Source organism: Lutra lutra, chromosome 5, assembly GCF_902655055.1.
Source record: "Lutra lutra chromosome 5, mLutLut1.2, whole genome shotgun sequence".
In the NCBI taxonomy this organism is placed as follows: domain Eukaryota; kingdom Metazoa; phylum Chordata; class Mammalia; order Carnivora; family Mustelidae; genus Lutra; species Lutra lutra.
The window spans coordinates 17,681,161-17,695,860 of NC_062282.1; the positions used below are offsets into that span (position 1 = coordinate 17,681,161).

At 36.8% G+C, this 14,700-nt stretch overlaps 1 protein-coding gene across 1 annotated transcript in view; it reads right to left on the reverse strand.

Moving 5' to 3' along the window:
• The window catches only part of CDH12 (cadherin 12), a 1,009,850-nt gene that overhangs the window by 39,475 nt on the left and 955,675 nt on the right, over positions 1 to 14,700 (reverse strand). Inside the window, exon 8 of the mRNA XM_047731370.1 lies at positions 3,738 to 3,991. Coding sequence (XP_047587326.1) covers positions 3,738 to 3,991 — 254 coding nt within the window. The remainder of the gene's footprint in view (positions 1 to 3,737; positions 3,992 to 14,700) is intronic.

A 14,700-nucleotide genomic window follows, 5' to 3' on the forward strand; every position in this document is an offset into this window, starting at 1 on the left:
AAATAAACTATTTTTTTAAGATTTTATTTACTTATTTTTGAGAGAGAGAGAGAGAGGCAGCAAGGGGAGAAGAAAAGGGAGAGGGAGAGAAGCAGACTCCAAACTGAATGTAGAGCCTGATGTGGGTCTCGATCTCATAACCCTGAGATCATGACCTGAGCCAAAATCAAGAGTCAGCTGCTTGGGACACCTGGGTGGCTCAGTTGGTTAAGCGTCTGCCTTCAGCTTGGCTCATGATCTCAGAGTCCTGGGATTGAGTCCTACATTGGGCTCCTTGCTCAGTGGATAGCTTGCTTCTCTTTCTGCCTGCAGTTTACCTGCTTGTGTTCTCTCTCTGAAAAATAAACAAAATAAAATAATAAAATAAAATAAAATAAGAGTCAGATGCCTAACAGACTCAGGCACCCCGTATTTTAAATTTCATTCTACGCTTAAGAGACTACTATTGTGAATATCCCCCAACTCACTGATAGTGGGCACACTCGCTCCATTCACTTGATGAACTAGAAATCATTCCATGAATTATGTAATAAGAGCCAAAGGATATAGAGGATTAGAAGATGAGAAGCAAGAAATCAGCGTATCCAATGGCAAAGACTAGAAGAGAAAGGGAGACAATAACTAGAAATTACACTAGGGACAGGGGACCAGACATGGTCTATTTGACCCTTGAACAACAGGGGTTGTTGAACTGGGTTGTTGAACTTGTAGAACTGGGCAGGTCCATTAACACATGAGTCTTCTTCGATATAGTACAGTTTTACAAATCTACTTTATCTTCTTTATGATTCTCTTAATAACATTTTTATTTCTCTGGCTTACTTTATTATAAGAATACAGTATATGATAGATACATCATATAAAATACATGTTCATCTGCTGTTTATGTTATCCGTTAGGCTTCTGGTCAACAGTAGACTATTGGTAGTTAAGGTTTGAGGGAGTCAAGTTAGATGTGGATTTCCGACTAGGCAGAGGGTCAGTGCCCCTGAATCCCTCCCCCCACATTGTTCAAAGATCAACTACAGGCATTTCAAGTCATTACTCCTAGCCTTTCTTCAAAATTGCTTTAATCCTTGCTTAATGCCATTGCACTCTGGTTCTTTGCTGTGCTCAGTGATAATAAAATAATAATATTAATAAAATACCCACTGGCATGGAGTAACATAGCTCTAAATTAATACCTCGCATAGCAACCTGTGAAAAGACAGTTAAGCAAAGGAAAACAAAACAAACAGATCGTACCTAAACATGTCAAGTAATTTCACATTCTGATGCTTATTTTCCCAACATATTTTTACTATCATTCTTAAGTGAACCAACATGTTTTCAAACCAAAAAAAAAAAAAAAGATGATTCATACCCCATGTTTCCTCAACTGACATGATTCAAGCTTATTGTTTACTCCAAGGACATGGAAGTAAGACAGCTTTCATGTTGATTCAAAAGCAGGTCTGTTTTTTGACAACCCCTCCCGTAGATCCATCTGTGTCTACAGCTTTAGTGAGTCAGGCTGCTACCCATTAGAAATAAGACTAGTACTTTATCCCATATAAAGTAGCTCTTGTCAGACACCAGCTCCTGTGACAGTAACTATCCCCCCAACCAGTCCTGTATTTCCAGGGTATCTCAAAAATGTAGCCTTCCTTTATTCCTCACACCAGGGTCTTAACTCTAAACATGTTATATTTGCAAGTCTGTAACCCTCACATTGCCTTTACCAGGTGGTAGTTTTACTAATAAACTTTCTGATTTTTTTTTATGTATTGCACTAAAATCATACTTTATTAATATTTTGACTCTAGCATGCTTTTATCCGTCTCAAGGATGGAACATACAGTAAATTAAACAACATAGCATGTTCTCTAGATACCCTGTTTCTCTGTGTGCCAAAATTCTCATTTATTGAACCATAAAGAGTTTCAATCCATATTTATTTACCTTTTTATTACTTTCTTTACAGCCTTCCATATTTCTTCCATAACTGTTTATACGCTTGAAATTACCTGTAAATCTACTCACCAGGCATCTTCCACTTTCACAATTATCAACAACACACTCAGGGTCTCAACTATAGGACTGAATGAATAATAACGGGTTAATACGTAACAGCTACGAGTGGAGCTGATTATTGAGAATGCCCCTACAAACACTGGTGACGCATACGGACTTCTGTAGTTCAACTGAGAGTGAATCACCTTGTCATACAGACACATACAACAACAACTTGAATCCAGTGAGTAAATTAGCCAGCATTCGATCTGACATGTAGGGGCACTCAGTAATTGCCCTTTTTTCTTCTCTTTCCCAAAACAAATGTGTTTTTTTCAGAGTTCTCTCTTGACCACTGACATGTTTCAAGAAGGGGGACACTCAGATCAGTTTGGAAGGTAGATCCAGGCGAATACAAAAAGCAGAGCTTGACCGCGCCCAAGCCCTTTCCCGAGATTTTTCCTATATGCTTTGAATGTGTTGAGGTAACCACTGAATGATTTATGAATTTTTTTATTATTGCCCCATGGCATAAAATCTTTACATGTTCCCTATGTCAATAGTGTTTTTGTATTAAAAGCCTACTTTTCTTTGGTCTGATTTTCTATATGAAGGTTCAACCCCTTGTGGTGGAAGATTCAGAATAAATCACATATTTCTTTCTGTCTCTCCTCTCTCTTGCTCTCTCTCTTTTTTGGGGGGTGGGTGGGTGGTGGGGAGGTGTTTCCCAGTACTTGTATACATGTGGGATGTGGACATCTATCAGGGAATTTAAATGTACAGAAGAAACATAACTGAATCAATACTACTATTACTCAAAATATTTTGCAGGATCTAGGGCACTTGGAATGGCTCAGTCGGTTAAGCTTCCAATTCTTGATTTCAGCCCAGCTGGTGATCTCAGGGTTGTGAGATCGAGACCCACATGGGTCATCATACTCGGCATGAAGTATGTTTTTTCTTCTCCTTATCTTCTTCTCTCCTACTCCCTCACTTCCTCTCTCCTCTCAAATAATTAAAATCTTTTTTAAAAAATGTGTTGCAGGATCAATGTATAAGTGAGAAAAAGGGAAATCCCACAATGATTCAGTAGTAGTGCAAATGGAATGTATGGGTTTGAGGTAGGAGGAGAGAGAGATTATTTTTTTACTCTATTGATGGCTTTGTTGACTCACTACCCCATAGCCTTCTATCTTTAAATCAATAGGAACTCTTTGTAAAGTCTGGGCTTTGAACAATTCCATAATTCATCTTACCCCAGGACTGGCTCTAATTGCTTTCATTAGTGGACACGATCGTCAGTGAAAAAAAATGAACTCCAAATTGCAAATGGTAACACCATCTCTTTCAAAGGCTAACTTTTGGTAAGAGATAGAGATTTTAGAGTAATTGAAAAATGTATTACATGTCCACTGTATTTTAAGCACTGTGAAAATATATCATTAACCTTGGAAATCAACCTCTGAGATTATATTATGAAATGCCTTTTATAGATAAAAAGTTGAGACTGGTTATCTGGAGTGCCACGTCCAACATCACACCACCGTCAAACCCTGTTACAGGGACTGTCAGCAGAGGTTTCTGCTCCAATCTCAAGGCCGCTCACCTAATACTTATCGTGCAAAGGCATTGGATTTTCAAGTCTCCTATCACTAAACAGGAATCATTCACCCAGGTTTGGACACAGCATTTTTTTTTTTCCCTTTTTCTGACACACAGAAAATAAGAATGTTTCCTCTTCTTACCTAACAGCACTACTGCCCACGTCGAGGTCTTGCGCGGTGACAGCACCGATGATGGTCCCAATTGGAGTGTCTTCGTAAACCTCCATGGTGTAGAGCGGTTTGCTAAAAACCGGGGGTTCCTCCACATCCAAAACGCTGATCTTCACGGTGGCTGTGTCTTTAAAGGGGCCCACGGAGTGAAATCTGTGGTCAAGGTGAACGTTGGAGGCCTCTACTTTAAAAGTATACGCCTTCTTTGTTTCAAAATCTAATGGCTGTAATGGGGACACATCAAAAATGAAGAGGGACATTCAGGCAAATTGTGGCAAAGTTGGTGAACATGGTTTCAGAGCATTTGCAAGTTAATACCAATTTTGTCCTCCTTTCAGAATTTTTAATTACGAAATATTTTCAGAATGACCCACTTGTACAATATTCCAGGTAACTTAGAAAGATAATCAGCTGCATATATTAAAATGGTACGTATGTGAACATACGTGCTTCAGTAGGACATTTATTTTCGTAGTGAAAACAATTTTTAAGGGAGGCATTTTCTAATCTTATACAATGCTGACATCTACTGGAAGCAAGCTGTAGTTAAAACAGAATAAAATTGAAATCGGATCGTTAAGACAGTGTAAATTCCAGTTAAAATTTTGGTATAACAAACATAAATAAATAAATAAATTCTTCTTAGCTTGATGATAATGTCATTTTGTCAAGCATTTTTGAATATTTAGGTCTTTTCACTAAAAAAGGACCAAATCAGGATTTAAAACATACATAGTGGTAATTACACAAAGCATTTCTGTCTCTGCTCTTCTCAGCATTATATATATACATAATTTAGTAGGCAGTATAATGCATCATCAGGATATTTTACCAATAACTTAAACATATGTGATCAAATTAATGAAAATTGTGAAATATCGTATTTGGAAGTCATGAAGTCACTGATTCTCTATTTTTAGTTTTACTACTATTTCTTTTCACTTTTATGCTGAGTATTAGTTTTATGTTACCAATAACTGAAAATATCATACTCTGGATATATGGTATTGCCATGGTGTTTTATATAAGCTTTAATTTAAGGTCAACAGCTCTGACTTCTAATCACCTATGGAAAACCAAGACAACATGAAATTAACATAGAGACTTCCAGGGTCCTTTAAAAGTTTTTGTTTTCTAGATTAATTCTCTCTGGTATGACTCCAATGACTTGCTAATTGCTGTGTCAACACATCTGTTTTTTGCTTCAGCACACCTGGGGGAAATAAAGGAAGTATATTCCTCTCTTAAGGACAAGATTGTCGTTGTAGGCATTTTCTCTGAGGATGAAGAAAGAAAATTAAAAAATTACTGTGAAATCCTCAAAAACTCTCACAAGTCCACGAGTTTATTAGAGCAAATACCTCCTAGATGTGGCATTTAAGTTTTGCTTACAATAATTTTCATTCAGGGGAATCCTGAATCCTGATGAGGGAATCAGGAATCCTGATGAGGGAATAGAAGAAGGAGTGGGGGGAGAAGGGGGGAAGAAGAAGGAGATGATGAAGATGGGGTCACTATGATGGAAAATTATGTTAAACATTCATAGAACATTTAGAATTTACAAAAATTCATGATCTATTTCTATTCAGCAATAGCCATAATATCAAGCATGATGTATTATATGCGCCATTCTTTACTGTTACCAGCTTAAAGATAAGTTGTAATTCCTAACAGAAAAGTGAAGAAAATGGAAGAAAATCAATATTATATCGATAGAATATGCAAATAACTAAAAATATGGAAAGTAAAAGAGAACATTGAGGGGAAAGCAGATAAAAGCTTGGACAAAAATTTGGTGAATTGGATAAAATTCCTCCCTCCCCTTCCTCCTCCTCCTCCTTCTTCTTCCCCTTCTTCTTCTTCTTCTTCTTCTTCTTTTTTTTTTTCTTTTTTGGTGACTCCTATTTTCTAAAGTAAAACTACTTTGACTTTAACACCTTGGATCCTTTTGCCTAGAAAGCAAATTGAGCTGTCCTACCTTATAAGTACTCCTTTTTGTGGGCCTAGAACATAGGAGCTAATACCAACTGTTTCCCTTTTCCCTCTCCAGTTTCTCCTAGACATTAAAATGCTCCTGATTATCTGCATGATTAGGAGAATTCATTCTAGACAAGATCTGCCATTTATTTACCTACTTGATAACATGCCACACCCACCCGATGGACTGATGCCCACTTCAAAGTCCATTTCAAGCCCAGAAATAGAAGGAGAAGGTTGAAAATTTTTCCACACTTTTTCTTTGTCCTGATGCCAGGATATCAAGACATAGTCTGTGCCTTTCCAGAACTTCTGACCTTGCATAGCAGGTAAATATTTGGTGGTCAGGGAGTGAGATGAAATTTTTTGTACACACAGATTATTTTGAGACTGAAAACTTATATTGTGCAGTAATCAAAGAATTAAAGAACATTCTAAGAGAAATGCCATAATAATATCCTAGATGGCCTTACTTCTTCATGACCCTGACCCTGGAAAATGCCATTTTATAAAAATGAATAGCTCAGAAACAGCAAAGAGAATCAATACTGACCTCTCTCTAGCTGACTGATCCAAACCTGGCTAACTACCTCTACTTTTGGGGGTTGGGGCTGGTGGTGCTGAAGGGGGAAATTCATCTAACTTTACAAACAACGAAAACTCTAATATTAGAATTAGGTATAGAACAAATAGGATTATTTTTTATTCTTAGAAAATTAATCATCTTCTATGACAGAATTCCATTATTAGGAAGTTGAGTTAATTTGGCTCTTGCACAGTAAGTAGAAACCTTTATGGCATTGCTTGGGGTCCATTTGATTTTATGAACCTTTCTAGAAAAGTAAGGAAATGATTGATTTAAAAGAATTTAATTGAGTAACTCCCTGCTTTTAAGGGTGTTTCAAGAAAGTAAATTTAGTAAGACTGGAATTTGCAGGGAACAGTTGACATTGTAGGGAGCTGCATGGTAAGAGAGCTAACTATGGGGAAGCACAATATACTATATTTAGTTGTTCTTCAGAGTATCAAGGAGGAACTGGGCAAAGATCACCTTTATTGCATCTTTATTTTTAGCCACTTTCTCAGCTCTTACTTTGCTGGAGACCAGGTCATGGAAAAGTACATAAAAGATTAATTGCTAATTTTTTTTCCATTTCAAAGAGGAATAAGCAATTTTGACCTAAAATGCAAAACAATAGCTCCCTAGGATTTTCCAGGCCTCAGCATGGGTCTAGATGATGCTGTGTGGAAATGTAGATATATTTTGAGGAATTTGAAAAACAACAGCTTTGGTAGAATTCCAAGATGTCCTCAAGATTTCTGTCCCATGACCTGCACTCTTGTATAATTCCTTTCCCTTGACTGTGTGAGCCACCTGTGAATTGCTTCGGATACCAACCCAGGAATTCAAGTTTTATGGAAAAATAAATGATGCAACTATAACAAGGGGTCTTCTTCACATGGGGTTGAGTTCACTAGAAAGAAGATTTTACTTGAGGGTCGGACCTAATCATGAGAGCTGTTAAAAGAAAGGCAGTACAAATCAATCCCCCCAGACTTGAAGAAGTAAACTTGTGAGGGTAGAAGCCACCTGGCAAGTGCCTAAGGGACGCCCACAGGAGCTGAGAGTGAAATATGGCCAATATTTGTCAGGAAACACAGCCCTCCATCATAAAGCCACGAAAAAACAGACTCTACCAACAACCGGTAAGCTTGGAAAACATCTGTAAGCTTCAAATCAGATCACACCCCAGCCTACATCTTGATTTCAGCCCAAGAGATTTCAGCGGAGGACCCTGTTATGGCATTCTCTGACCCTCCATAGCTGTGTTTTCATCGCACTTACTTTTCACTCCCCTCCATTGGTTCAATTTTTATGATTAACACGTATCTGCATTATTTCTCCAAGAGAGTACAGTCTTCACTCAACGGTATGTATCCGTAAGTGATTAAGACTCTACTTTCTCAATCATATAGTAGTTCTTACTGGTCAATGGAAGGGAAAATTTTCAATCAATGCAAATGAGTGACAGCTGTACCTGTATCCAAAACAGGGTTGACGATTTTCAAGACAAGGAGAGAACAGATTCATACCAGGCTGAACCACGATGAAAAGGCAAGAGGGATAAGATCTTGGAAGGTAAGGGTAAGGTAAGGTACAAAGATAACACTTTCAGATCAAGGGCAGAATTCCAGAGGCATTTTATTCTGTCTTTCAATAAACATTTCTGGAACATCCATCCATGTTCCAGACATCATTATTGGCACTAGAACCAAGCAGACAAAATCACTCCCTGCAAGGAGTTTGATGTCTTCTAGGACTTGATGGACAACAGTAGAGAAATATGCAAAATATGTAGCACATTGGGTGACAATAAATACTATGGTGTAAAGTGTAAAACTTGGGAGACAAATGTGTGTTCTGTGTGTTGGGGGTAGATGGGAACGTTTGTGTGTATCCTATAGCCATTGAGGAAGGAATTCAACTCAGCAACTTACTAAAAAGTAATGAAGTAATTATTTGAGGGATAACATTGAGGGATAAAAGTTGTTATATCATAGGTGAGAATGCCTGAACAACAAAGGGGAAAAAAATAAAATGTGGCCATTTTTAAAACCTGAATTTTAGTTTTTGACAAATTTCAACATCATCTGTTTTAAAATTTTTTTAAAATCTTTAAAAAAAAAACCAATAGAATAACCAGACAGAAAAGTATTTTCTAACTAAAATTATTAAAGTGAAGAAACATATATTCCATTAAACTTAATTCTAAAAAAAATTGTCACAGAACTATTTTTTAGAAATGCATTTAATTTTTCCGTGCGTAAGTTACATTCTGGGTTTTTGTGCACTCCAAATTTTTGAGAGTTTTAATGAATTAACTTAAGAATCATGGGCATTATTAGTTTTACGCCCCTATTTTAGTGACAATACTTTTTGGAACAAATTCAGTACCTAATTCAGCGACAATTCAGTAAGACAAAATAAAACAAAAAAGAACATTAAAAGAAATTCTAGTGCTTCTAGTTGAGAATTTTGGGTAAGATTTTCCCTAAAAATGAAAGAAGACTTAAGATTTAAGATAAGATTTAAGATTTACTTAAGATTAACTTAAGTAAAATATATGTTTTATAAGCACACACAGTATAAATCAGGATTATCTAAGGAGGCCGATTATTTCTTGAGCTTCCTGGAATAACCAATCTCACATTTTACTTCTAACATATATTGTTTGTAACAATAGTTACAACAGCTCATATGCTTTTCAAACAAATATTATAATTTACTGCAAGCTGTGCGATTTTTTAAAAAAAAGTTATCTTTCTTCTCTGAGTTTATTTCTCATTCGTATATAATTTATAAAGTATGTTAAACTTAGTATTGAGAACTTAAAAAAATAATGCATCATAAATTAAACCAGTAAGCCAACTTAAGACACGTGTCCTTTAGTCAACAAAAGATGTAAACATCCTGTATATTTCAGGCATTTCCTTTATCGTGACAACAGAAATGTAGATACAATGAAGTGCCTTTAGGCAGCTAAAACATAGTAGAAATAATCAGATGTATTTAAACTACGAATGCTGTAAGTATCCTAGGTGTTTTGACAGAAATGCTGACATTTGGGGAAGAAATTAGAAGTGATCAACTTCCTGAGGGACTCATGGAGGTCTTCGGTGTGAGGTATGGGAGAACACTGAAGAAAAAAAAAGAAAGAAAGAAAGAAAGAAAGAAAGAAAGAAAGAAAGAAAGAAAGAAAGAAAGAAAAAAGGAAGGAACCAATTAAGATACTCATGTGGGGCACTGTCTTCTATGCAAAAGGAAGAATAGCATATTTGGTAGAAATTGCAGTGAATTTGATACAGGTGGAATGTGGCGTGTGGTGTGCAAGAGATGAAAATTAAAAATACACTCTTTGCTCTGTATCTTACGAATGATGGAAACAAACAAAAAAAAAAAGATTTAAGCATGAGAGTGAGAAGAGCAGAGGACAGGCTAAGCTAAATGAAGACAAGCAAGGTGTCATCCTCCGAGAATAGCCATCGCCGTGGTAGGAGGAATAACCAAGGGCAAGTCAATGCAGTAGGAGGAGAAAGAGGGAAATTTTAACCCACGTTCAGGACAAATCAGCGGCCAGGCTTCATGCCCTGTTTGGGAAGAGGAGCTGATGGCAGCGGAAACAGCATAAACAAAAGCCTAGATCTGGGGGTTAAGAAACTGGAAAGGAGGCGGAGCCTTATCTAGAAAGAAGATATGAACAGGGGGCGCCTGGGTGGCTCAGTGGGTTAAAGTCTCTGCCTTCAGCTCAGGTCATGATCCCAGGGTCTTGGGATGGAGGCCCGCATCAGGCTCTCTGCTCAGCGGGGAGCCTCCCTCCCCTTCTCTCTCTCTCTGCCTGCCTCTCTGCCTACTTGTGATCTCTTTCTCTGTCAAATAAATAAATAAAATCTTAAAAAAAAAAAAAAAGAAGAAGAAGATATGAACAGGAGGACTTTTGTTGGGAGAGGAGAAGGAATTCCATTTTGGTCCGTCTGAGTTTGGACAGACTGTAGGACAACAGCTTTAAATGCCTGTGAGGGAGCAAAACCACCTCCTTTGGTAATTTCGGTTTGGGAGCTGGTTTAGAGGTTATGAGACTGATGAGCGAAGTTAGGTAAGGTTGTTTCAAAGACAGGATGACAAATACTTACAAAAACTGGGACGTAAAATTTGCAGAAACAAAGAACACCACTTATTTTTCTTTAAGCTTATGCATGCATGCAAACTAGCTAGAAATAGGAGAGTTTTAAACTTAATAAATTCAGATCTATGTTTGGCTACATAAAAAAAGATACTGTAATTTATTTTTCCCCTTTGAGTTATTCAAAAATTAACCACATGATGGTGCTCTCCTACCAAATCTTTTGGTGTGAATGCCTTTCCTGGCTGTCTAACTCCAAGAAGAAAAGGAGTTTTACTAACAGGGCATAAGGAACATAACGAATGGCTCCATGGGACTTGCTGAGAGCTTAGCCTGCTGACTAGAAAATCCTGGAGAAAAATAAAGCATTTCCTTTCTTTTTTTTTATTTTCCCTTTCCCTTTCTTTTCTTTTTTTACGAAAAAAAAAAAAAAAGAATTCTGCTTTGGATTCAGTGTGATCACAGTTACGTTTATTTGGGTTGAAATAATATTTCCAAGTCACATCGAATAATAAGAATTCTTTTTTAAATTAAGAAGTTTTACTTATTTAAAAATAAAGAAATCACTTCATCATTCTTTGCTTTAAACTTACGCTATCTTTATTTAGTTGTTAGCAATAGATACTTTTGTAGAAATGGCAGAGAACTGTTTGAGAAATTAGGCAAGATAAAAAAATGGTCCTTTTGCACAACTTAAATATTTACCCCGCTATTTTAATTGCTTTAATTTCTTCATAGTGACAAGAAAAAATACAGTGCTTCTATAAATATATTTCTGTTTTCACCCTTGAATGTTTTAAACTCATCCAATTTCGTATTTAGATCCAATAAGTATATACGTATGTAATAAACACATATTTATTTTCAGTTATCCAGTAGAAAACAAACAACTGAGTAAAATATATTTCAATTACCTTCCCAATTAAGAATAAAATTGCTGGGCACCTGGATGGCTCAGTTGTTAAGCATCTGCCTTTGGCTCAGGTCATGATCCCAGGGTCCTGAGATCGAGCCCCACATCGGGCTCCCTGCTCTACGGGAAGCCTGCTTCTCCCTCTACCTCTCCCTCTGCTTGTGCTCTCTCTCTCTCTGTCAAAACTAATAAATAAAATTGTAAGAAAAAAAAAGTTAAAAAAAAAAAAAGAATAAAATTGCTGAGAGGTGCCTGGGAGGTCCGTCAGTTAAGTGCCTGCCTCTTGATTTTGGCTCAGGTCATGATCTCGGAATGGTGAGATCAAGTCCCGCATTGGGCTCTGCATCAGGCTCCACACTGGGCATGGAGCCTGCTTGAGATTCTCTTTCTCCCTCCTCCCCCTCCCCTTGCTCAGGACCACCTGAAAGCCCATCTCCGGTTTGCATCGCACGACCCTGAGATCATGACCTGAGCCAAAATCAAGAGTCAGAGGCTTCACTGACTCAACCACCCAGGCGCCCCCTTACACTCTCATTTTAAATGTAGCCCATCTCCCAATTTTTAGATGGGATGAAAAATTTAAAGGTATTATTCTGTTAGTGTCAATGTTTTTAATGCTTTAACACTTAAGAACATATAGGGCACTCTCGATTTGTTTAAATTTTGCTTGATGCGATATGACATAAATGTAGAGTAAGAGTAGTTTTTTTGTGTGTTTTGTTTTACTTTTTACCAGTAGGTTGTGCCTTGAGAAGATGTATAATGTTTCAAACTGCTAGTCTGAATTCAAAGTGACACAGTGAAATAACATTGTCGTATGGCTCATAAACTGAATCCAAGCAGCTGTTAAAAAATAAATTAATAAAAACGCTTTTTTTTTTCATTCTTCTCAGCTCCTATAAAGCTGGCCATCATTTTTATTCACTTTGACCCTCCTCAGAAAGAGAGAAGAGAAATACTAAGGGGAAGGCAAATGAAGATTTTGGAGATAAAACAATGATGAGACTATGTGCTTCAGAGAACTTTAAGTATTTTAATTGATTATTAAATGAATTAAGGAAAACTCTGAAAACAAAGAGTATCATATGTTCATGTTAGCCAAACAATTAAAATAACTGACATTTAACAAACAGCTACATATTCGAAGGTACAATATGTATCTTTGGACTTTCTGAATGCATTAACAAAGTAATGCCTATATGAATTTGTTTTTACATTAAAACTCCTTTTTGCAATTTTATGCTGAGATGTTGAAAGGAACATTTTTAAACATTTTAAATGCTAATTTAAAAACCATCCTATAACTGAAACACTGCCTTTGATGTTTACATACATGTTTATTATTACACATCCAATTCTTCTGGGACTCCTAAAGCTAACTGCGAGGTAAACTTTCCTGAGAACTTACAGAATATATGCAGAGATAATTCTATAATATAATCTCCACACCAACCCCCACAGAGGGGGGGAAAAAAAACTCTAAAGAATTGCAATTGTTTAAATTAATTTAGAGTTTTTCATGGGCTTTATGCAACAGACTTTTTCTATTTATTTTATTTTTATGAAATCATATCACCATGTTCAATCAGGTCATACATCTACACATATATACTTATACACATACACAAAATATAACATATACAGCATATAGGTAGGTAGGTAGGCAAGTAGGTAGACAGGTACAGGTAATAGCTAATTTTAAAATTTTGTTATAGGAGTGTTCTCCTGGGGTATTTTCCTTTTTTTAAGATTTAATAGATGTACTCTGCAAGTTGCAATTTTGTTTCCCAGCAGAACTGTAGGTTAACAGAGAGGTATTGCTTTCGGTGGTTCCTCACTGAGAGATTAAAACAGATTACAACACTAAGAACACTTCTATACAAATCCTTGGGTAATTTGCTAGATGATCAGAATATTTATGAAAATATGTTTTGGCTGTTTCTTTACAATCAAGCCAGAATCTCACCATTTCTCACAACTTTGATTACTACAAAATTCATGGTCCATATCTCCATCTACAGTTTCTGGGATTATTTCTATAGTCTTCTAACTGGTCTGTATTTCTTTCTTTCTTTCTTTTTTTCTTTTTCTTTTTTTTTTTTTAAGATTTTATTTATTTATTTGAGAGAGAAGAGAGCATGCTCAAGAAGTGGGGAGAGGAGAAGAGAGAGGGAGAAGCAAGCTCTACACTGAGTAAGGAGCCTGATGTGGGGCTCAATCCAGAACCCTGAGATCATGACCTGAAACGAAGGCAGAGGCTTAACCAACTGAGCCACCGGGGTGCCCATTAACTGGTCTATTTCTATCCTCACTCCCTAGTCATTATTCTCTTGAGAACACCACATTATCTCAGCTTCACAACAGTAAAGGTAATGTAGATCTAAAGTACCCCCAGGCTTCCCCTACCATGATCTAATTCAAGTCCTTAGCCAGGCCTACAAGGCTGTCCATCATGGGCCTTTCCTCTGCATCTTTGACCTTATCTCTGACAAGGGCAACTGGGGCCCCTTTCACTGGGGTCTGCACTTAGCCCGCTGGCCTCCTTACAGTGGCTGTTGGATCTTTGTGGAAGATGTGTCACTCAGAACTACTACACAAGTCATTTCTTGCTTCCTTCAAGTCTCCTGAAATCTTACCCTGTCAACCTTTTTTTTGACCACCCATTATAAGAGCCACCACTCTCCTTACTATTTGCATCCCCATACCCTGCTTTCCATTTCTCAAGCTTGACTCGATCACTGAAGACAGTGCTTTTGGATTGTCTTCCCCCAGCTAAGTGGAAGCTGCTTGAGTAGAGAGAGGGTATGGGTCTGTTTTGTTTACTGCTCTATCCCCAGAAGCCAGAGTGGGGTCATGGACTTAGTGGCTTCCCCATCAATAACTGTTGAATGAAGGAGTGAATGTTAGTTATGGACACTGAACTTTATTTAGATAAGAAATTTTAGGCCAGCAAAATGGACAATTATTCATCCACTGCAGGAAGAGAAATGTATTTGGTATAACTTGGAGACAGACTTTTCAGATGGCTTTTCTATATTATGTAAGTCAATTTTAATAATGTTATGTCATAATTTTACAAATCTCAATTTTAATCTAGTTAAGAAAGAAAATTCTCCAAAAATTTAATAAAATAAATGCAACAAAATAAATGACATGACTCTTTTTATGAATCTACCATTAGCTAAAAAGAGAAGAGGCCTATTCTTACAGCTTTAATGAAGATGTATAATAAGTGAATAGTTACAAATTCATTACTAAATCATAATTTTCTGTTTTAAAAATCATTACTTTCAATGATTAAGCCATTTTGATATCATATAAAGACTATAGTTAGCACAGCAATCCCTTTTTAATTGTGTTT